Raw genomic sequence first — 24,233 nt, forward strand, 5'->3', positions numbered from 1 at the left:
TACTGAGTACACTTTGCGATAAATACCTCATTGTAACTGTGTTTACATTTGGGCTGTAATGAAGTAAAAGTAAAGAATGAAGATACTATATATTAGACATTTCTATTTCAACTATTGATTTAATCAGAAATAAGTATATATTCTGCTTAAATCTTTTCTATAGACAATTAAATAAAAGCTATCCAATCCCATTTCAGAATTTTTATAACTACTCTTTTTTTTTTTGGAGAAGAATATATTTGCTAATGATTCATTCAACTTGTTTTTGCTTTAAAATAGCTGATTGTCATTAAGAATCAATAAATTTATTCCAATTGTAAATTTGTCCTTTCAATTTTTAAAGAAGTAAATTTTAATAACATTCAAAAGCTGAAATAATTTCAAGTATGGAACTGAGACATACTAAGCTAACTTGCTACAACCTGAGTCTTAATATAGAAGTGCAATAAATGTATTCCTCTAAAAAGACCTAAAACATCCTGGTGGAAGGGTGGCAAAGTTTTCAGACTGCTGGTTGAAAACTGGCTTTTATCCTCCCTGGAACTTGTCCACCCCACACATCACCGTTGTATGTTGTATGCATAGTTCTAAAATTGCGAAAATGGAGGCTTTTCTGGTAGCAAAAGGGTTAACTTCTTTTTGCTTTACCAGTTTCAAATTACAATGAGAAGCCTCTTCTTTCCCAGCAGGGTTGTGCTTACATTTCTCCTTAGATCTCTCTTGAAGAGGGCTGGTATATTTGTGCCTGCTGGAGGTGGAATTAACTGTAAGGAGGAGGAAAAGATTGAATGGATTTACAGGAAGGATTTCAAGTAAACTCAGGGAAATACATTTGCTTGAGCAGTATAACCTTGGGTCTTGTTTTACACTAAGACCATACAAGAGATGTTGAAGTTATCACTAGGCTGCCGGACAAATAGAATTCCAACAGCAAGGTGCAGACCAGCGTAGATCTGTGATTCTGACCTCAGGATTTGTCTTGGAAAGAGTTCAAGCACTGAGAAGAAGGCAGAGCCAGTGAAGAGAACTTGGGAGCTACAGTTTATCAGAAGACCAGCTTTCGTCAGTTCAAATAGCCTGATTATCATACATTCACATAGGAATGCATAGGTTATTTGATCGAATAAATTTAGCCAGCTCTTGCTACATCAATACTGCAAAAGTCCTTAACAACTGTGGATAATTAGAAATCTGAATTTCAGCTTTCTTAGCAATCACTACTCTTGACGTATCTGCAAATATCTAAAACAGGAGAAGAAAATGGACTGAGTATGTTGTGTTCAGAAACACCACTGTCATGAAGAATAGGTAAATTCGATTTTACAACTTCACAGCTACTGACAAAGCGTGCCTCCAAGGAACCTGGATTATTATTTCTTTTAAGTGGACAAGAAGGATTAAAAATATCGACTTTTGCTTTTGTACAAAAATGCATTGGACCGTATTTTTATTTAGGGGTCTTGTGGGCTTCCTCTGGTGCGGCTGGGTTCAAGTGGGTTATGCAAAAGGAGGTTTGGGAGACAATCACGTTCACTCCAGTTTTATTTATAGAAGACTGCGGAACCACGAAAGACGGGAGATACAGAGGGAAATTCTCTCTATTTTGGGTTTGCCCCACAGACCCAGGCCGTTTTCACCCGGAAAACAAGCGTCTTCTGCACCTCTCTTTATGCTGGATCTGTACAATGCCATGGCCAGTGAAGAGAACCCTGAAGAGTCGGAATACTTGGTGAGGGTATCCCTGGCAGGAGAGGCCAAAGAGGCCAGGAAGGGATACTCAGCCTCTCCCAATGGGTATGCTCATCGTATGCAGTTGTCTCCAAGGATTCCGCTGACTACCCAGAGCCCTCCTCTTGCCAGCCTACATGATACCAACTTTCTGAATGATGCTGACATGGTCATGAGCTTTGTCAACTTAGGTATGTTGTTCGTTTATTTGTTCATTCGTATTACTATAAAGTGGAATTTTTTTCTAATGGTAAAGTAGCTTCTTGGTAGGTGGCTGTGTTTATACATTCATTTTATAAAACTCTCCTCAGTAACTTCTGTTTAATTTTTTTTTTACAGTGATACAAGGTTGTGTTTTAGGCTACAGAGTCACATATATTTGATGTGGATAGCTAAAATTAAATGGTCACAATTTGAGTAGAATTTGGTCCTTTGAGAGCCTGTTAAATTTAATTTAAAGATGTGCATAAAAGGCAATTTATAAAAAAAGGGGAATTTATAAGAAAAGCAATGCTTTGGGCAAAAAAGAAAAAAGAAAGAAATGAAGAAAGGAAGAGACCAATATTTATGTATGGGAAAATAAAAGTAACTTTCCAAACCATTTTTGTTAGTAAGTTAAAGAATGTGTGAATACATATTCATATGCTATTTAAAAATTTAATCTAGGGGAAGAAATGATTGTACAAATCTTTAAATGAAGTTGGCCAAGATCAAGTGAAACTGCAAAAATATTAACAATCGAGGGAGTTCAAAGACATAATAGTTTAGAAAAGAAATTTTAACCTAATTAAAACACCCCTTAACTGTGATGATTAAAATGTAGTCATGCCTAATTGATTTTTGGCATAGGCAAGATAAATATAAAACTTGCCTTGATGGTATTTATCTATCCTAGATTCCTTTTTGAGATAAACATATTTAATTGATAATTTTCTATAAATATCAACCAGGATATTAAGGAATAGGTTTTAAAACTGTCTTTTATTCAGTGCTGCTGCTTTGCAGTAATTTTTAAATATTGACAATCCCAAATGGCAGATCCCTGCCTAGCATTCCTTCTACAGGAATATTAAATAGTTTACCTACTTAAAATGGTTTTACAAGGGCCGTTTTAACTTAAAATACTTTAGTACAAACTAAAGACGAATGGACTGTCTTTAGACGTTTAAAGGAAAGTAACATTAAACATAATAAGACTTAAAATTTAACCGACAAATTTAATAAATTTTAAAGAGTCAAGGTCCCTGTAAAGTAATACCTTTTAAAATTTTACATTAAAATGTGATCTGGGGTTCCTTCAAAATATTTTGCTCTACACCTACTAAAAAATATCCTTGTGTACTATCTCAAAGGAAATACTTTTTGAAAAGTCAGATGGCAGTGAATCTTGGGGACATGTGGCCATGTTTGTAATGTATGTTTCTTACTATGCTGTGGTCACTCACTCTTAACAATCCTGGCATGAAGGATAAGGGGCTTACTAAATCATATGTTTTGTGTTACCAGGGACGAAGCTTTTAGTGCTGAGCTTTAGAAAGCCATCCTCCACTGCATGCCAGGTGCTCCGCAGGTCTTTCTCGCGGCATTTTCTTTTGTACAGATAATTAGCAGGCTTGAGTAAGAGCTTTCAAATAGGGCTTAATTCTAAATTGGTTTGATTGCTTCTTCTTAGTATAAGGGACCTGAAAATATTCCTTGTTGAACACGTTACTTTTTAGCCTTTTTAATTCAAGGAGTCACATTAATATCAATAGAACAGCTTTTGCTTAGCATCACTAAATGTAGGTCACTGAAATCACCGTGTTTAGCTGCAGACATGGATTTTAGACCATGTGACTATAAATCAAACCCCATCGTTTTTACCTTTAAATTATTTATTGATTTGGTCACTTTAGAGAAGCAAATCTAAATTATTAGACCAAATTCAGTTGTTTGTTTAGGGCATCTAAATTTGTGATTAAGCAAAAACAGCTCAGTCACAAACCTGTGTTAATATGTTTCATTAAACTGAATCTTTTGATCATTCTCAATAGATATATACTGTTATTTTATAAAATAATTAGACTTTTGAAGTTGTATGCCATGACATTTTATAAATATAGATAAAATAAGAAAACAAAGCAAACAGAAAACAGTTTATTCAATAATTTCTAGAACCCTGTTTTACTATTAAGTAATATTTTTGCTTTTAAGTTAACGGTATTTTTCTTGTGTTGGTCATAGGATGATGGCACAACTGTTTACAAACCCGTTACTTACATCAGCACATATAATTATTTATTCTAGGAAATAATAATAGATTTAAACTTCATAAGCCTTATTTTGATCATGCTTAAATAGGTGATGAGTGCTGTTTTCCTAAATAACAAACCATATGTTTTTTCTTTATTAATAATTCCCAAATCTCATAAGCGATTACAAGAAAATAGATTCTTATCCTGGGTGAATTTTTGCCATTGTCTTGAAGTAAAATTGAGTTACGATTTTATTACTCTTAAAACATGCCTACTGTTGCTTCTAGGCCTTTTGGCTAAGATCAAGTGTAAAATATGCCTACTAATATAACCACACTTTGTAGCCAGTCACTACCTAGTGTAAAGCTCACTTCCATATTTCTTCCATGCGTAAGACTTGAAAAGCAGAGTAGAATATCATTATAAACTGAACAAAAAATTCCAATGTTTTTCATGTAATTCACCAGCATATATTATCTTCACTGTGTTTCACATTGTCATGAAGCTCAAGAGATATTTATTTATTTAGCATCTGAAAAAAATTTCTATGCAGTGGAGACTAAGTCCAAATGAGTTCAGTTAGTGTAGTAGGGGGCGTGTTCTGAGAAAGCCACCTGCGTGTATAAGTATGTGGATGGCATCTGTAACATTTCTCATAACTAACTTAATCCAGATCCAGAATCATATCCAACAAAATATTTACTTTAAAACTTTCCTGTGAATTGGTATTGTTTTGATAAATGAAAAAGTATTATTACTTATAAAAGATAAAAATGAGATATAAGTAACGGGACTTAGGGCATATAAGCATCTAAATGTAAATCAAGCTTATTATTTTACATTTAAATGATTTTTAGCAACTTTTTCACTTTAAAGAAGCAAATCTAAACGGTTAGACCAAATTTAGTTCCTGCTACAGTGAGAGATTTTTGCAGATTAAATCCCCACCCACAATTGTTGAATATCAGCCAAATTTTTGTTGAATTGATAGCACTTAATTTTATGGGGAACAAAAATATTCTTCTGGTAATTTTTTTTTTTACTTTTTATATCTCTTTTTCCTAAATGTTTACTTGGTTTGTGAATGAAGTACTTATACAAATGAGCGGTTAGATTATATACCTCTAATATTTAAGTATAATTCCTGTCTTGGGAAATATGCCTATGGGATAGTTCTAAAATTATTTTAAAAAATTGGATAGCAATGTTTTATCTAATTATTTAACAATACTAAATGATACAAGACTAAATATTTTAGAGAAAATCATAAAAATGTGAAACTTGTGTTATTAATTACCTACATAAATTTTTCTGAAAGTTAAAACTAACATTTGTTTTTATTAGTAGTTTTTGGTTCATTGTGTTGATTTATAATCCTTTTTATACATATTTTAAGCATATACATTAGTGTACTGGTATAAAGTATATAGATGCAGTATTTAACATTTCATGATTTATAACACGTTAGATATAAAAGGAACAATACAGGGAACTAAATTAAGGCTCCTTTCTTAAAATAAATAAACAAACCCCCTGTATTAGAAAAAATATAATGTTTATGTCATCAATTGACAGCTTTGAAAGTCATCATTGGTATTTACTGTTGTTGGTGGATCAAATACTTGGTGGAGAGGAACTTATGTATCAATCTTTGTAAAGATTCTGCCTATGGTATGGAGTCTCTCCAACAGAATTATTGACAGCCATAATATAAACATATCCATAAACACACACAAAATATTGCTTAATATAAGTGATGGGTTGAGAGAAAAGGTGATTTAAACCACCATGGCACATATCCATGGATTATGTCTGAAATAAGAAATACCGATATTGGGCAAAACTGGGAGTTGTCTTTAAGGTTTTTTCCCCTCTGTTTGAAGGGAAAACTTAAATTTTGCTGAGGACAAAAACCTTTCCCTCTTCATCAATAATCATTCTCCTTTATAATCAAGACAACTAGATTGAGAGGTTCTTAAAGCTAGTTTATTGCCAAATAACTGGGGTAGCTCCCAGAGGGAGATTACTATAAACATAGTATAAGAAAAAAATTTATATCTTCATGGTCATTTACAAAATAGTCAGTTTCCAAAGTCTAATGACAAGTAACTTTGGAATTAGGAAGGAACGGACACACAGCTGGGAGGAGATGGACAGGTCCCAAGCCCACCTCTGGCTCCTTACTCCCTTACTGTCTATAATTACACCCTTTCCTCACCCTTTGCCCCAACCCCAACACTTTTAATTCTCCCCCTTTTAGTTCTGCAGTTTCTAGAGCCCCAGGCTTTCTTGGCATGCTGTCTTTACTGCTCTTACCCTTCCTGGGAGTTGCCTTTGGTCCTACTTTCTTTGTAACTAAAGGCTCAGATTAGTTGAAAATCAATTAGTTCCAGTTTGAGAATCTAGGTACAGCCTCCTGTTTCCTCAGCTGAGAAGGAAAAGGTAATGATCTGCCAGTTGCAGCCTCCACCCACAGGGACGAGAGCACCCCAGGGCGTTAGAATTCACTGGCTTCTGCTGTCCCTTGCAATGATTTCTCTGACACCCCCTCCCTGCCTTCCTCTTATCCACTCTATTTGAGGATCGCTTTGAGAAAACTTAATTGATTTTTTTGACTTTACTATTCTTAAGGATGATTAAAATTTAAAAGGAAAAAAATAAACCAAAGTAAAAGACTGAAAAGACTACAGCACTGAACAAAACTAATTCAACATTCAATTCCCACCCAACTTTTCTTTGTATTATCTTTATTGAAGACCAACACCACTAATATTAAGAAATATTAAGAAATTTCCCTCATTAAGTTCTCAAGAGGCAACAATGAACTAGATTAAAACCATGTAGATAAGGCTGATAAAGAAATCAAATACTTCTTAAAAGTACTTTAAAAATGCAGCAAATGAGGTAGTTATTCAAAGCTGGTTTTTGAGGTGTGTGGGTGGGGAACGTGCTGGGACATCCTCAGTCCCTTTCAGGCTTACACAAAAGCTAATTGAACACCTCCAATGACATTTCAATGACATTAGCTCTAGCAAAAAACCCTTTCACCCTTTTACATTTAAATACTGACTTGGGGAAACGAAAGTATATGTCTCAGTGTATGTGCACAAGGAACACACAGAGCAGCTACTGTGTGCAGTCGTAAATAATGTAGTAGTTTGGCTTAAAAAAAACACACACCACAGGTCAAAGGAAGAGGCTTTGCTAATGCACACACAGACAAGGGCTGAGATCACAGGAGCCACTCACAGGACTAGAGGAAACAATGAATCCCTTGTTCTAAGTAGTATTTATGAGGTCTTCTTTGCACCTTCCCTTCATATTTTATGAGCTAGTCTTCGGGGTTTCCCCTCTTTGCTCATCTCTTAAAATAGTACCCATGGCTAAGATATCCTTTAAAGCCTGACAGCCTCGTCAAGCGGCTCATTCATTTAGAGGGGAAAGGGGTTTGTTTTCATGTTGTGAGATTGGGATGTTTAAGGTTCAGCTCACAAAGTTTGACAGTAAGATAAAAATAATGATGGGAAGACTTTTCTGCCCCCCTATCCCCCTAGAAATGTTTAAAATGATCCACATAACCAAGTAGTCACCTTTGTAATTTGTATGAGAGTTGTTCAAACAGTGGTGGATAGATTCTAATTAAAAAACCTAGAAAAATCTATTAGTGTAAACAGTGTTTAAAATGTGGGGAAAAGGTATCTGTAGATTAGTAAGAGTAATATTCAGTACTTTTGGAAGAAAAGAAGCTAACAACAATAATATATCCCAAGAAGGTTCATTGTCCTCTGCTCAGCAGGCAAAGAGCTAAATAAATATCATGTGACACCTAGATAGCAAAGCCGTGTGAGGTTTAAAATAGGTATCACAGCAGTTAAAGTAAGACCTTGCAAGTCTGTATTTTCTAAGATAATGATATCTTTATCTTCATAATATATCCTTTCATCCTCCTTTTCATAAGCAGAGGGATATTAAAGGTCCTCTTCATACAAGCAATAATTCCATGTTTTAGAAACAAATTGAATATAATTAAAGCATATATTAGATACTGTGTTTATTTAATTAATTACTAGAACTGGGTGTTAACAACTTTCTAATATTGAATGAGCTTCCTAGAAAAAAATATATGTATGTATGCATATGTACACACACACACACACACACACACACACACACACACACACACACACACACACGTAAGTTTTGGCAGTTGCCACCAAGCCTGACAAACTGAGTTCCATCTCTGAAATCCACATGGTAGAAAGACAGAAGTGAACTTCTTTAATATTTCTTCTGATCTCCATCCACATGCTGTGGCACTCATGCACAACACACACACACACACACACACACACACACACACACACACACACACATGCTACACCAAGCCAGTAAGTGTTTACATACATACATACATACATACATATATACATATATATATGTATACATGAGTGTATACCTTAAGAAAGGCATGATTGAATGCTGTAAAACCATATTTGGATTTTATTTGACTATTGGATGTGTCAGAACAAGGAAACCATTACTTTTTGTAACTTTCATAAAACACTTCTATCACAATTATTGGTATTATTTTAAGAGAAGTTCAGGTTCCGTCATTTGCTGTGATGAGGCTTCTTCACAGTTATGGCTCTGCCCTTTGCCTTCCTGCATAGGAAACACGCTCCTTCCAGAATGGCAGTTCATGGTAGGTTCTTGGTTTTAAGACTCATTTGTAAATTAAATGTAAGTGCTGCCTTTTCTATGATTCCATCTCGGAGTTACATGACACCAAGGAAGCTAGACTATCTTATCTGGAATCAAGGGTTCAAGCTGGCAGGCAGTGGAGCCTTGAGCAAGCTGGTTGAATGCTCTGTGGCTCTGTCTGTCACTGAGTGTCAAAGGATGGAATGATTGCTGTGCATACATCTTCAAGAACAGTCTCTAAAAGACATAAGCAGTGGTTCTCAACCTTCCTGACCCTGTGATCCTTTGATACAGTTCCTCATGTGGTGACCCCCAACCATAAGATTATCTGATTGCTACTTCATAATTGTAATTTGATACTGTTTTGAATCATAATGTAAGTATCTGATATGAGACCCCCATGAAACAGCCACTTCAAAGGGATCATGACCCACAGGTTGAGAACCACATAGACAGGCATCTGTGATTGTTATTATATTGCATTATTTGGCATCTATAGCATAGTTATAGGTTCTATGCATCACAGTGTGAGATTAAACAGTGAGTCCTTGTCTAAAAGTGGCTAGCAGTTCAAAGATGGCGCCAGAGGAATATGAGATCAAAGACAAGGCCCTACTAAGCCTGGGGCCCTTCTCCTCTACACCCACGACACAGGGCCTGGATGTGGCATCTGCTTATGAGCCACACCCTTCTCATCCCTGTATTACCCCAGTGTTTGTTCAGAGTCCCAGAAGAGGAAACACTTGTAAGCTGAATCATTTGAGGGCAATTTGGTTACTATTGAGACTGTTGTAGTCAGATCTTCTCAACACAATGTAGGCAAAAGTTCAGTAGCCCAGCACAGCTCAGGGCTTTTCATGACTCTTTGGCAGATGATAAAACTTGTTCGCAAAAGACTTTCAGGGCAGATATATGGGAAAGGGACCTTGAGGGGCACTGCAGCCTTGGGAGCAAAGATGCCATCTAGCCAGTCCTCAGATGTTCAGTAGGGAAGGAAAGCAAGCAATAAATTCCTAGACTGTATTCTTAGCCACGGTTCCCATTCATGCTCCTTACTGATAGTCACAGAACTCATTGACAGCCCCCCAAATCTTCATGGTGCAGAGGGCAGAGCAGCAATATGTGGCAAAATGCGGAAAAGAACTGATCTTGAGGTCCACACTAAAAATGTGCACACACACAAAGAAATGATTGGATGCTTGGTATATCGAGTTAAAGAATTACTTTACTTTCAGTGTAAGTTATTCACATGCATGTTGAAATTTTTTTAATTAACTTATGTCTTTTAAATGGGAGAATCATATTTTCTCTTGAGAGAATTATTTCAGGAGTTGAAAATAAACTGATGAAAGCAACCATTCCATTCTTGGGGAGAGGAAAGAAAAAAAAATCTGTAAATTGTATATAGGATGCCGATGTCAACATTCAAGTTATTTTAGAACTAATCAAGCTCTTAGAAAAGATAAAAACAAGCATGGAAAATCCCCAAAGCTGCTAATAAAAAAGAGAAATAGCAATTTTAGGAAGATACTGTGATACCCAGGCAGCAAATTCAGTCCAGAGCACACCAGAGAGCAACAGGCAGGGAGGGCAAGTGAGGGGAGCATCATATTTTCCTTCCAAAGGTTGACCTTCAGCTGCTGTTTTCAAATGATTCACGTCTGTGCAGTAGAGCTTGAGTTCCGAGGGCCGTCATAGAATATTCTCTCATGCAGCATTCACATTCCACAATTAATGTTGCAAGAAAACATAACACTACGGTAAGGCAAGTTGGGATTATTGTCTTTCTTGCTTGAACCTCCACTCTCCCCAGGTAGAATTTTTTAAGTCACAGAAGCAGAATTTAGTAGAATATCAGGCATTTCAGCTACGCATTTCTCGTAAATAAGCAACCGCTGAGCCTGGAGGCCAAAACTATCTTTCTCTCCTTGAATCATAAGAAACGTTGACTAGAATGCTCAATCCCAGGACAGTCCTTCAAATTTATTAGATATTATTATATTTCTTAAATTTTTATATTTTATTTCTCTAAAAAAAGATACGTTTACTTTTCTTTATTTTATGAGTGTTCTCTGTATACTGTGTGCATGTGGTGCCCAAGGAAACCATTTGAGAGTAAGACCCTCCGAAACTGGCATTCTAGACAATTCTTAGCCGTCCTGTGAGGGCTGGGAACTAAACCCAGGATTTCTGCAGGAGCAATAAATTTCTATAAAGGCAGAGCCCTCTACACAGCCCCGAATTTTATATTTTTCTTTCAATATTAAATGTGAGGTAAAAGACGGTTCAACTTGAACTTAATGCAAATAATTATGTTAGTAACTGGGTGCAAGTGGGGAGGCAGGGCAAAGCCCATCAAGCGGGCCAGCTAATACTCCTTAGATGTACTCTTTGAGCGAGGGAAAGGAGGCTGTTTTATTTTCTCTCTTGCTGCCAATAGGGTTAAAGCCTGAGAGCTTCGTGGAGCCTGTTAGTATACCAACTTTCTGTATATTCTCGAACAAACCATTTCACTTTATTATAACTGTTTTTAGTCCTTTCAAGTAGGGAATCATAGGAGAAAATTGTAATTTGGATTTAATCGAGTACTGTCGCAGACTTGCGGACTTGTATGAGGAACACAGTCAACGAATATCCTCTATGGCAACTACTATTGGAGTAGACTCCGAAGAGTCTAAGGCTAGCAGAGATCCACAGTCCGCCAGGCTTTGGCAAATAGATGTTTCAGGGAGAATTTGAAAGACTTATGTAACCTTTCTTCTATCCAGAGAAAGACAAAACAAAGCCTCAGGTTTAATTGACTGCCTTTATTGAACTGTTATGGGTTGATGTGATATGTGAACAGGAGCTCCTGCGATTGGGGCGCTTACTCCCCAGCTGCGGGAGCTGTTTCGGTGGGTGGTTAGTTTAGATATGAGGCTGACTGGATGAATGAGGGCGAACACTGAAGATTATTCCAGCCCCTCTTCCACCAAGCCTCTCTGCTTCCTGGCTGGGGCTATAAAGGAAGCCGTTGTCTGCTCTCAAGCCATCCTTAACCACGATGGAGCAACCGTGTCTTCTCAAATCATGAGTCAGAAAAGCCTCCCTCTCACGCGCTGTACTTGTCACACCCATAGGACGCCTGTGCTCCAGCGAAGTTAGCCAACTCTTCCAGGAGACCTACTGAGGCACTGCCCTGCGAGGCCCCACATGATGGATTCTGTGATCAGTGGTGACCTTTGTCACATTTCTGAAACTATTGTATGATTTTAATTTAGCCAAGAGATTATAAAAAAGGGGAAACGCTGACAGAGGTTTCTGTCCCACCCAGTCCTGCAGCCATTCAGTCCCAAAGAAAAAAACAGAAGCCTACATTAATTATAAACGGGTTTGCCTATTAGCTCAGGCTTCTTATTAATTAACTCTTACATCTTACATTAACTCATAACTCTTGTCTGTGTTAGCCCCGTGTTAGCATTCTTATCTTGTGTTCCCTGTGTCTGGGTGACATCAGCAGACTGAGCCTTTCCTCTTCCCAGAATTCCCCTATTCTGGCCACCCCACCTGTACTTCCTGCCTGGCTACTGGCCAATCAGCATTAATTATTATTAAATCAATACAAGTGACAAATATTTACAGGGTACAGACTATTGTCCCACAGCTGAGGAAGAGAATGCAAATTGAAGTTACACACCGGAAAGATACCCGATTGAAAGAAAATGGACGTTCTTTAGATGGCCCTGCGAAGATGGGGAAAAAAGGCAGTTTTTAATGTATATTTTCATAAGTCAATTTGATTTTTGATCCTGAGTTCTTATGACAGGCCTATGATAAAATTTTAGGTGAACAAACTTCTGAGTTTCAAGAAGGAAAACCATGATGCTCAAATAATTATGAAATCCTGGAGACTTTAGTGTTGTCTGTAATTCAGATTAACTTTGAATTTATGCTTTCTCATTCAGAGGATTCTCACTGTTGTTTTAACCTTATTGAACATTTGTTCTGTTTAGAATTCAGCCTTCAATTTTGTGTCTTTGTTAGATTATTTGTTTGGACTATTTTTTTCCCCAGATAACAGCTAAGTCTTTGTTAGTCTGTATAAGTTACAATAACTGTTATAATATTTAAAAGTTTAAGAACTTGGAAGTTTCTCCTCAAATTACCCAAAAATGTTATTCATGAAGTCTACATAACTTAGATCATAATATTTATATTGACTCAATATTTTATAATACATTGAGTAGAAATATAGATTTGATAAAAATTCTAAAAATAACTTTCCCAAGTTTTTAATATATTTCTTAAAATATAAGATCACATATTCAACATTAAAATTTTATCTCTTCACTTTAAATGTTTAAATAAATCTGATATTGAGTGACACTAAGCATACTAGCAGACTTGTAAAAGGATGTATTGTTATTTAAATAACTAGCTTGAATTAACCTCCTGTGAATAAAAAAATATTTTTCACCTCAGCCCCTTTTTACAAAAGTGTGTTATGTTGAACAAAACCTAAGGCAGCCTTTCAATAAAAAGAACAAGACGCAGTGGAGGAACCAACCATACTGCCACAGAGTTTAGGGAAATATCCTAACAGGCTTACATCCCACTGTGAATCCTAACTTTGCATTCCAGATAGGTTCAGTTCACACACTCACAAGTTGTTTGTCTTTCCTCTGGAAATAAGGGCAAAAGAATATCTAATTTTTCAAACTTTAGTTGTTTGATCGGTCTATGTCTTGGTCTTTGGGTCTAACTTTCTTGTTTATTTGTATTTGATTAAGCTTTTTTGCCTGCTTTCTAGTGTTAACTAAATTATGCTCAATGTTTGTTTTGTACTTTATATCATGAAGTTGATACAGTTTCAATTTATAATGAGTCAGTGGAAATATATTCCACAATTTGTAAAGAAAAAAAATCCAAGAACTGGCTTAAGGACTTCTCCCCTGTACTTCCTTGAATCTGCTCATGCTACTGGACATTGAGGACAGTAGTTACTAGTTAAAAAAAATTGGTCAGTATTCTATGATTGTCTTACTCTTTACCAATAGTTGACTATCATCATGGAACAAAATAGCAGCAAATTGTAGATTTAAAAAGCTTTTTTCCTGTTTTACTTATTTGTGTGTGTGCATGTGTGTGTGTGTGTGTGTGCATGTGTGTGTGTGTGTGTGTGTGTGTGTGTGTGAATACTCTTTCTTCAAGTGGGAAATCTTAAACCTGGGAACCAATTCATGTTTACTGTTAAAGACCTTTATCTACTCAGCGATTTCCTGCCTTAAATTATAGGGCATCACCCCAGTTGTTAGTGCTCACATAATAATTCACATTATAAAATGCCAGATTGTCCAAGTGGAATAGCAGAAGAAGAACTTAATGCTTTTTAATGATTTCTGCTCTATTGGACACCTATCCATTGTCTTAGATATATAGCAAGCACTCCTTATTTTGTCACAGGTGCAATAGGTCTTCAAATAGGACATGCAGGAGGGAGAGCTCAGACTGCTCACTGTTGTATTGCCCCACTTTACTAATGCTAGTGGGATGGCTGTGTAGGAATATTGCTTTACCTCTGTAAAGTTCCATGTGTTTTCCAGCACTGTTGTTTATTGCATATGGAATATAAAGGACATAAATATGAAAATACAACATAAAATTTATATTTTTTAAGGAAAAAATCTTTAGAAATGAATTTACCAGTCCTGAAGTCTAACTCTTATAGACTTTTGATTAAGTAGTTACGTGACTATAGCCTTCTGAAGTAAGATAGTACCGTGTAGCCAGACTGAGGGTACCAGTCCTTACAATGCTATATAACTTACCAGTTACAAGGAACAAAACTATGATTGATTTGTGTTGTTGATTCTGACATTTAAGAGACAAACCTGGCATGTACAAGGAGTAATATTTGGCAAAAACAGGAAGCAACAGTAAATTGGCCTTGAAGGACTGGCTGGAGAGGGGAGGAAGGAATAAATCAGCTAGTGGCTGAATGGGTCCCACTTGGTTGGCTGGTACAGAGGCCACACAGGAAGACTTGGTCTGCAGCTAGAGATTCCTGTCTTGTTTCGGCTTCTCTGATCCAGACTGATTGGTGAATCTCATGAGAAACTTGCTAGAGTGGAAGCAGAGGATGTAAGACAATGGCTGTCTATAAATTAGGGAATTCCTGTTCAGACAGAAACAGACAGGCTTGGTCTCAGCCACTCGTTGTGGCTGAAACCACTTCTGTGTTCTAGGCCACACTGACAGCTGTGCTCTTGGTGTGTATCTCTTTAGCTGTAGGAGTTAGCATGAATGTCATGGATATGGGAAGTGGGTTTTTAACTAAGCTAGCTTATTATCCCTGTGTTGCACACATGATAAGTGCTTTTTTCCCCCCTGTTCCTCACACATTTTTATTAACTAAAGGCAGAGATTTAGGGTGTTAAAGAAAATATTTCTGGAATAAAAATACTCTCCACAGCAAAGGGCTGAAATACACAAAGAAAATTCACCCAATTACCTTTAACTCTCACTAGCAAGCAGGGAGAACAAAAAATGAGAGGTGTTATGTGTTATCTTACCATCATTTAAAATAGTTTATCAACTTTTAACTAAATGTTTGGGCACAAGATTAATAGTCTCTGCCTTTTTTATCATGGATAAATTATATATTATAATTTCAGGAAAAGGACATTAAATGCACAACTTTCAAATTATGTACATTTTGTTTACAAAAAATGAACATAGAAATACAAATGACTGATATAAATGTCAAGACTGACTGAACAAATTCATTTTATCTTATTTTAAAATATTATTTTTTTAAAAAAAGTGTGTCAAGGGGTCTGGAGAGATGACTCAACAGTTAAGAGCACTGAATGCTCTTCCAGAAGACCTGAGTTCAATTTCTCAGCACCCACACGGCAGTTCATAACTGTTTGCAACTCCAGTTTCAGGGGATCCAACACCCTCACACAGATACACAAATTAGCAAAATACCAATGCACATAAAATAAAAATAAATAAATTATTAAAACAAAAAAGCATGCTAGGGATCTTGAAGGAGAACCTACGACCACTTTATATGCAGTGTAAGCTCTCGCTATATCCTAAACATTATTCTTAGAGCCACAGATAGGCGTAGTTCTCATTGTTCATCAAGGAAACCTCTCTTTGCTTTTTAAATTCATTTTAATTAACTAACTAAAATAAGATATAATAAGATGAACCAAAAGGTAACCTATCAGAATAGGACAAAACAAACAAACAAGGAAAAGAGCCCAGAGGAAGGTACAGAAACAGACCTACTCATTCACACACTCAGGAATCCTATAAAAACAATAAACTGAAAGCCATAATTTATACACAAAGGATCCATTGAGGTAAGAAAAGAGAGAAGAAAAAAATTACATAAATAAAATAAAAATAGATATAAAAGATACTAAGATAAAATTTAAAAAAAAGGGGAAAGCTATGCCATGACATTATGAGACAAGGAACCTTCATAGGTGCTGACGCTTTCTGTTTCCTCTTCTGCAGGGATCTCTCATCTCTGAGGGGAGAGGTGTTATGGAGACACGCTGTTTAGGACACAGTGTTCCAAGGTCTCTCACTCTCTGCATGATGTCTGGCTGTGGATCTCTATTAGTTCCCATCTCCCGCAGGGGGAAGCTTCTGTGATGATGGCTGAGCAAGGCACCGATCTATGAGTGTAGCAGAATGTCATTAGGAGTCACTTTATTGTTATGTTATTTTGGTTTTTAGAACAGTAGTATTTGGTTACCCTGTGTTTATGGGTTATGTAGTCTGTTTCTTGGTCACCCAAGCCATGTCTGGTATGGGTTCTGAACGGGTTGGTTTTGTGTCAACTTGACACAAGCTAGAGTCATCAGAAGACAGGGTCTCAGTTGAGGAAATGCCTCAATGAGATTCAGCTGTAAGGCATTTTCTCATTTAGTGATCAATTGGAGAGGTCCATCCCTGGGCTTCTGGTCCTGGCTTTTATAAGAAGGTGAGCTGAAAAAGCCATAGGAAGCAAACCAGTAAGCAGCACCCCTCCATAGCCTCTGCATCAGTTCCTGCTTTTAGGAACCTGCCCTGTTTGAGTTCCTGTCCTGACTTCCTTCAGTGATAAACAGCAATGTGGAAGAGTAAGCCAAATAAAGTCTTTCCTCCCTAACTTGGTTTTTGGTCATGGTGTTTCATCACAGAAATAGAAACCCTAATTAAGACAAGTTTCATCTCATGGGTTTACATTTCTCCTTTGGTAGCGTGCAGAGTTCCTTCCAGTGCCAAAGATGGTAGCACATGGGGCGAAGGCTCCAAATAGGCACTTGTCAACCTTTCCATGTTCAATTAGTTCTATGGGTGTTGTCTTAAGCAATGAGATCTTGCTGTTCATTTGTGGAAAGCAAACAATCTATAGCCGTGGCAACAGCCTAGGTTGTTTAGGGGTTCCCATGGAACCTCTTTGGCCAACAACTCAGTTTGATGTAATCCAATCCCAGTAACTGGAAGCTTCACCTGGTGACAAGAAATGTCCATTTTGGCCTCTCTGTCCCCCATTATTTAGAGATTTCATTTAGATTACCTTCATTTATGTATATGTTAGGAAGCTTCTACTGCATTAGGTTCCATACTACTCTTTAAACGGACCTTAGCTTTAGCTGTGTTTCCCTGTATTCCCTCCATGGTCCACATCTCTCCTTCCCATCTTCACTTGACCCTCCCCTTTTAGTACCCTACCCTTCCGTCCATAACTATTTTCCTTTCCTAGGGAGATCCATCTGTCCACACCCCAAGTCCCTTACTCTAGATACCTAACCTCTGTGATTCTATGAATTGTTGTTTGGTTATCATTGACTTAACAGTTAATAACCATATGTAAGTGAAAACATGTCATACTTGTCTTTCTGGGTTACCTCACTCAGGATGAAATTTTTTTTCTAGTTCCATCCATTTACCTGTAAATTTAATCTTTTCAAATGGCTGAGTATACTCCATTGTATAAATGTATTACATTTTCTTATCTATTCTTTTACTGAGGAGCATCTAGGTTGTTTCCAATTTCTGGCTATATGAATAGAGAAGCAATAAACATGGCTGAGCAGTGTCTCTGTGGTGTGTTGAAGCATCCTTTGGGTATATGATCAAAAGTGGTGCAGCTGGATCCAGAGGCAGCACATCTTATCAAGGAAGCATCTCACTGATTTCCATAGTGACTGTACAAGTTTGCACTCACCATCAATGAATGAGTATTCCACTTATTTTATGTTCTCCCCAGCATGAGCCATCTGTCATTTGTTTTATTGATCTTTGTCATTCTGGTGGCTGTTCTTATATGAAAATCTCAAAGCAGTCTTGATTTGCATTTAACTGATGACTCAGGATGTTCAAGATTTCCTTAAGTGTTTCTCAGCCATTGTAGTTTCTTCTTTTGAGAAGTCTCTGTTTATATCTATATTCCAATATTTGATTGGGCTATTTGTTTTCTGATATTTAGTTTTTTTGAGATCTTTATACATTTTGGACATTCTCTATCAGATATATAGTTGTTAAAATCTTTTTCCTTTCTGTAGGCTCCGACTTCATCTGAATAACAATACCCTTTGCTGTACATCAGATTTTCAGCTTCATGAGGTCCCATTGATTGACTGTTGATATTAGTGCCTGCGCCATTGGTGTTCTGTTCAGTGTGTCTTCCTGTGCCAATTTGTTCAAGGCTCTTCCCCACTTTCTCCTCTATCAGGTTCAGTGTATCTGGTTTAAATTGAGGTCTTTGATCCACTTGAACGTGAGTCTTGTGCAGGAGGATATGTCTGGAACTATTTGCATTCTTCTACAGACATCTATCCATTTTGACTAGAACTATTTGTTTAAGATGAAATATAGGGTGTATTTCAGGTTTCTTTATAAAAAATTAGGTGTCTGTATAGGATTTATGTATGGGATTTCAATTTGACTCAGTTGATCGTTGTATCTTTTTTTTTTGTGCCAATGTCATGCTGTTATTATTACCATAGCTCTGCAGTGCAACTTGAAACTGGAGCTGGTGATACTTCCAACAAACAGTTCTTTTGTTATTCAGGATTGTTTAAGCAATCCTTTGTGTGTGTGTGTGTGTGTGTGTGTGTTTCTATATGAAGCTGAAAATGGTCCTTTCGTGATCTGTGAAAAACTGTCTTGAACTTTTGGTGGGAATTGCACTGAATCTGTATGTAGATTTTTGTAGGAAGGCCATTTTTACTATGTTATGGGTTCTGGGAACCAAACGCAGGACCTCTGCAAAAGCAGCATGTGCTTTATTTAAATAGTGGCGCTGTCTCTCCAGTCTCTGATTTTCTTTCTGTAGATTGCTTCTAGAAACTTTGAAATTTTCACATTTGAAAATATTCTACTAAAATAACCTCGCTAGACAGTTCATAGTAAGATTATATTATATTTGCTTATAATTTCATAATTATTTGGAATCCTTTGGCTTTTTATATTGCTGGTTATTTGATATAAACAATGCTAACATAGTGATTGTTATAAAAATATAATTGTAATTAAATTCTTCACTATTTGTTGTATCATTATGTTGCATTGTAAGCTTCCAAAGAATGCAGTGTTTATTAAGACGAAAATGACCAAAATGTGCCAAGTGGCAATTTTTGAACTTGCACTGACACATTTTTTTCTACTAGAAGGGATGCATTATCACTGACATTGTCCAGAGTTTCTGAGGCAGGATAACGCTAAAAAGCACAGTGAGTCTAATTGCCCATGTTCTTGTTTTTGAATTCTCTACAGAAAGCAGACCTCTTTCCCAGACCAAGAGTGGCTCATAGGCTGACCTCCTACCCACAATGATCTTAGTAGAAAAGTGATGACATTCAATAAAGCTCAGAATATAAATATCATAAATTAATGGTAGATATTTATTTTTATTTTTGAAATTATAATTTGATTACAACATTTCTCCTTCCCTTTCCTCCCTCTAAACACTCCCATACATTCCTTCCTGCTCTTCTTCAAATTCATGCCCCTCCCCCTCTTTTGTTGCTAATTGTTATTGTATGCATATAAGTATATGTTTATACATTCCTAACCATAACAACAATAGGCATTTTAACGCTAAGAGTGTGTCTGATAAGGTGTTCATTTTTGAAATTAGAGTAACTGATAAATGGAAGAACAGAGTATTTACTAATCTTGATATAAATCTTAACATAGACTGTTGTAAAACTATACTCAGTGTTATAAAGTCTTACAATGTCATTACAGCACATACAGTGTAGGATTTGAGTACCACAGGATATTCATGAAGCAGGCAGGTCTGGAAAGAAATGCTAGCCCAACAAGAAACTGCTCTGCAATAGGTCATGCTTATAACTATAGCGGAATTCGGTCTTTACTATTTATTAATTTATTAATTAAATTTAACCACTCTTGGTTTAGAGTGGTCCTGGAGTAAGTATGAGCTGTTAACAGAAATGATAAAGTCTTACTAATAGGTTAGATTTGATTAGATCACTACTAAATAATTTTCTCTCCAAGAAAAAGGAAACAAAAGGCCAAAGCCAAGAACTGATTTGTGTAAACAATATTTAGAACATTTTTGTAGGTATGCATGTGGTTCAGTCTTAGAATCTCAGGACTTGGGTGTTGTTAAGGCAAGGAAAAGCAAGTTCAGACTATGTTACACAGTAATTAGGAGGCAACCCTGGGAAATGACCTGTCTCAAAAACAAAAAAGTAGAGTGTATATTAAAAAAATACATATACATATATATCTCCTAAACCCACAGAGTCCTCTGGAGCCTGGTGGCCCCGCTCCACTTCTCTGCAGGGGTGCCCCAGTTGTAACCCTGTTGACATTTCTCTCTCCACAGCCCTTCCGTGGCGGCCTCCCATCTCTAGGAAGAAAATGATGCTGCTGGAGCCCTAGCTGGGCTCTGCTTACCATTCCTTCCTTCCAGTCTCCCTTAAAACCATTAACCAACCCGCCCCTCCCCAATGTGTGTATATAGCAAATCTGTCCCAAGACAAGCCAGAAAGTTTTGTTTGATTTTTGTTTTGTTTTTAGAAGTTGCTTCTGTTTTTTTGTCATAAACACAACTAATCCCCTAAAAGATACAACACAAAGACCTGTTTAGCTGCTTAGGATGGGGAAAGGAAAATTAAAAAACAAACAAACAAACTGATAAATAGCTCCTTTTCCTCATTTCCATCGAAATAACAAAGCAAGCAAAATGCCATGTAGTAAAATCCCATGACATGGTGCTCTGGTTGTAAGGATTGTATGGAAAGAAGGGACAGACAGGGGATTTCTCCTGAACAGTGCATCTTTTACCATAAAGTTAAACAGTTTTGTAAATAACTATGATTTTCCACCTCTGCTGCAATCATACATTCGTACCGGCTGTATATGTATCTTATTTAAACCATTGTAAACCCTGTAATATAAGTTCACTGTGAGGAACTTGCAGTTTGGACAAGGCAGTATTATATAAACAACGAGGAAATGAGATTGAAGCATATTCTCTTAGTATTACATTTGTTATATTAAATATTAATATAATATGTACTATACAATATACTTACATATAACATGTAATAGTATAGGATTATACTTCTAGCTTGATCCAGGCTAGCAGATGACACCCGGCATTCAGAAAGAATAAATGCCTTTTAAAAATAAATCAGAAGTTCTGCTCCAGTTCAAAATAGAAATAGAGCCCTAATAGACCCTGACAAATATCATGTATGCAAAGGGTTTGAAAGTTTGACTACACATTCAAGAAGAGACAGTGTTTCACCAGAGTGGAGTCTTTGTGAATGAGCAGATTGTCAAGAGTAGATGGAAGCAGTTCTGTTTTCCTTGTTCCTCAGAAAGATCTGAGTTATTTTCTCTCACTTTTGGTCCCCGTGGTTTAAAATCAGTGTGGAGAAACTACAGTAAGTTAATAAGGAGTGACTGCAGACTGGGAGTCTGTTCCAAATCACTTGATTGGTTTAGGAACACTTGATGGAAGTCTTTATTTATTTTTTTTTGGTTTTTCGAGACAGGGTTTCGATGGAAGTCTTTTAAAGGGTTTCCATCATGAAAAATAAAAAATCCAAGCTGTGTTCTGCAAGTGATCTAGATTCTGTCTTCCCTTTTATCTCAACTCTGCTGATGGACCACAGTTGCAAGCATGCTCACTGAGATGTTCTTCCAGAAGCCAACCACTCTCCTTCTTGGACCTACGCACCTGCCATCATGTTCCCTGAGCACTGTTCTGAAATAGATGAGTGTTGCTTACTGTTGCTTGATTAGATCACGCCTCAGAGTTCTTCCTTGGTCGCCTGGAAGAGCACTCCTATTACTCTCTATGCCTTTACATGCCTCTGTCTGCGTGTATATGTGTGTACACGTACATGTATACAGAGGATGGCACTAATCAACACATGCCATGTATATTCATCAGCTATTCACCATTGTAATTACAGTTTTCTACAGTAAAATATGAATTCCTTAAAGAAAGGCTTATTGTATTCATCGCTGTCATCCCAATTCCCAGAAATGTGCCTTACACTCAGTAGGCTCATGATAAATATAGCTCAAATGGATAAATGATTTACCGTTTAACTTAGAAAAGGGAAGGCACAGTGGTGATAATTTGCTATGTTAAAATATTTGAGTTCTTATTGCATGGGTGTGCAGCTGGGTATCATCTAGAATACAGTCAGGTTATTGATGCTCACATTTTGGTTTGAGTTGAAGTAGATATACAGATGATGTTTATTCAGCTACTGAATGTTCAAACAGTTACTGCCTTTTTTGGGGTATAATTTGAAGGGAGTCATTGTTGGTCAACATGGAGCAATAAGATGGTCTAATCATGTATCTTTTTTTAATGATTGGAAAGAAAAGGAATATAACCACGCGTGTGTGTTCTCTGATAATTTTGTATAATGTGTTTTTAGTCATTCATCCCTCTCTCAAATCTTCCAAGATCCATACATACCTCCCTCCTTTCCTACCCACCTAACTTGTGTTCTCTTCCTCTCTCCCCCTCTCTCCGTGTCTGTCTGTGTTTCTCACACTTCAAATCCAATTTCTGCTGTCTAAATATACTTGAATGCTTGACCTTCTACTGAACCATGGTTGACACACAAGTGGCTACACTCTTAGAGAGAGATGGTTTTCCTTTTCCCACTAGTTGCCAATAGCTCCTTGACTAGTGGTAGGGTCCCAATAGCTCTTCTATTAGGGGCAGACTTGGTGCCTGACTTTCCTCACATGCTGAGATTTGGTCTGACTTCAGCTTGCAAGGTGTTTGTGCTTGCTGTCACAATCCTGTTGTGTCCCAAAGACTCTGTTTCCTTATAAGTTGTTTTTTTCTGCCTCTGGATTTATACTCTCTTTTCTCTCTTCTGCAATAACCCCCGAGTCTTAGAGTAGGGGATATGATACAGGTATCTCCTTTAGCTCTGAGTCTTCTGCAATCTCTTATTCTCTACATGTTGATCAATTGGAGTCTCCTTGTCAGTCACCATCTACTAATTGCCAATCACCACCTACTGAAAATGAAGTTTCCCTTGTGAGGGTTGAGAGATGCCCCGACCTCTGGGTATAAAGATAAGCCATTAGGAGTCAGTTTAATTACATGTACATTTAGAAGAATAATAATAGTAGGTTCATCTCTAGGGCCTATGATCTGTCTAGCCACAGATTCTTGGTCTGCTGATGGTGCCATGTGCAGTGTCTCTATGGAACTAGTTGTTCTGGAACTTACTATGTAGACATGATGGCCTCAAATTCAAGAGGCCTGCTTTCTTCTACTTCCTGAGTGCTGGGATTAAAGTGTACATTATCAGTCAAGGGCTGAGGAAAGCTTATCTGCTTGAGGATCCAGGCCACGCTGCTGGGTCTTAACCACGAGTGCATCAGAGAGCATCAGCTTTCAATACTGATGTCACAGAAGCAAACCCAATAAACAGGTATTTCTTTTTTTCTTATTATGATGCCATTTAATATCTGGTAGTTGAATCCGATGTGAATCATGAGCAGTATGAATGCATTGCGTTATGAGTGGTGTGCCAATCAACTCTACCTTGTGTGCTGTGGCTAAGTGAAAACAGGAAACAAGCTGCGGGAGCTGGGTTTGGGGTTTTTGTTTTGTTTACAAATTTGCATTCTTTTGGCGACTGAGCGACTATAACAAAGCCACAGCAACTGGTCAACCAGAAACGAGGAGTCAGCCAGATGTTTGCCAGGTGTTTATTCTTCCATTCGGGTGGTCTTCCAGGAAACTGGGCAACAAACAGCATTTTACAGGCAATCTACGGAAGTATACACAAAGAAGGTTCTGGATTAAGTAAAATCTTTGACCCCGTGCAAGGAAGTGTAAATATACCAGTAGTTTCGATAAAGTAAATAGTTCCTAAAAATAAAAAAAAATGATTTCACGAAATCCTAACTATTTATGTTAGCAGCATTTATCATCCTTCCTCAACTGGGATATAAATAACAAGTTCTTTTTCTGAGAGTGCTCTGGTCCAGGTGAAAACCACAGAAGCCCTGTGACTTGCCAGGGAATCCGTTGGAAAACTTCAGAGTGATGCTCTACTTTTA

The 24,233-nt window shown here is 37.1% G+C and overlaps 1 protein-coding gene across 1 annotated transcript in view; it reads left to right on the plus strand.

Annotated features, from left to right (window-relative positions):
- The first annotated feature begins 725 nt into the window (after positions 1 to 725).
- Bmp5 (bone morphogenetic protein 5) overlaps positions 726 to 24,233 on the plus strand; it is a 117,356-nt gene continuing 93,848 nt past the window's right edge. The window contains exon 1 of the mRNA XM_038322770.1: positions 726 to 1,919. Coding sequence (XP_038178698.1) covers positions 1,430 to 1,919 — 490 coding nt within the window. The 5' untranslated portion in view covers positions 726 to 1,429. The remainder of the gene's footprint in view (positions 1,920 to 24,233) is intronic.

The sequence above is a fragment of the Arvicola amphibius genome, chromosome 3, assembly GCF_903992535.2.
Source record: "Arvicola amphibius chromosome 3, mArvAmp1.2, whole genome shotgun sequence".
Taxonomy (NCBI): domain Eukaryota; kingdom Metazoa; phylum Chordata; class Mammalia; order Rodentia; family Cricetidae; genus Arvicola; species Arvicola amphibius.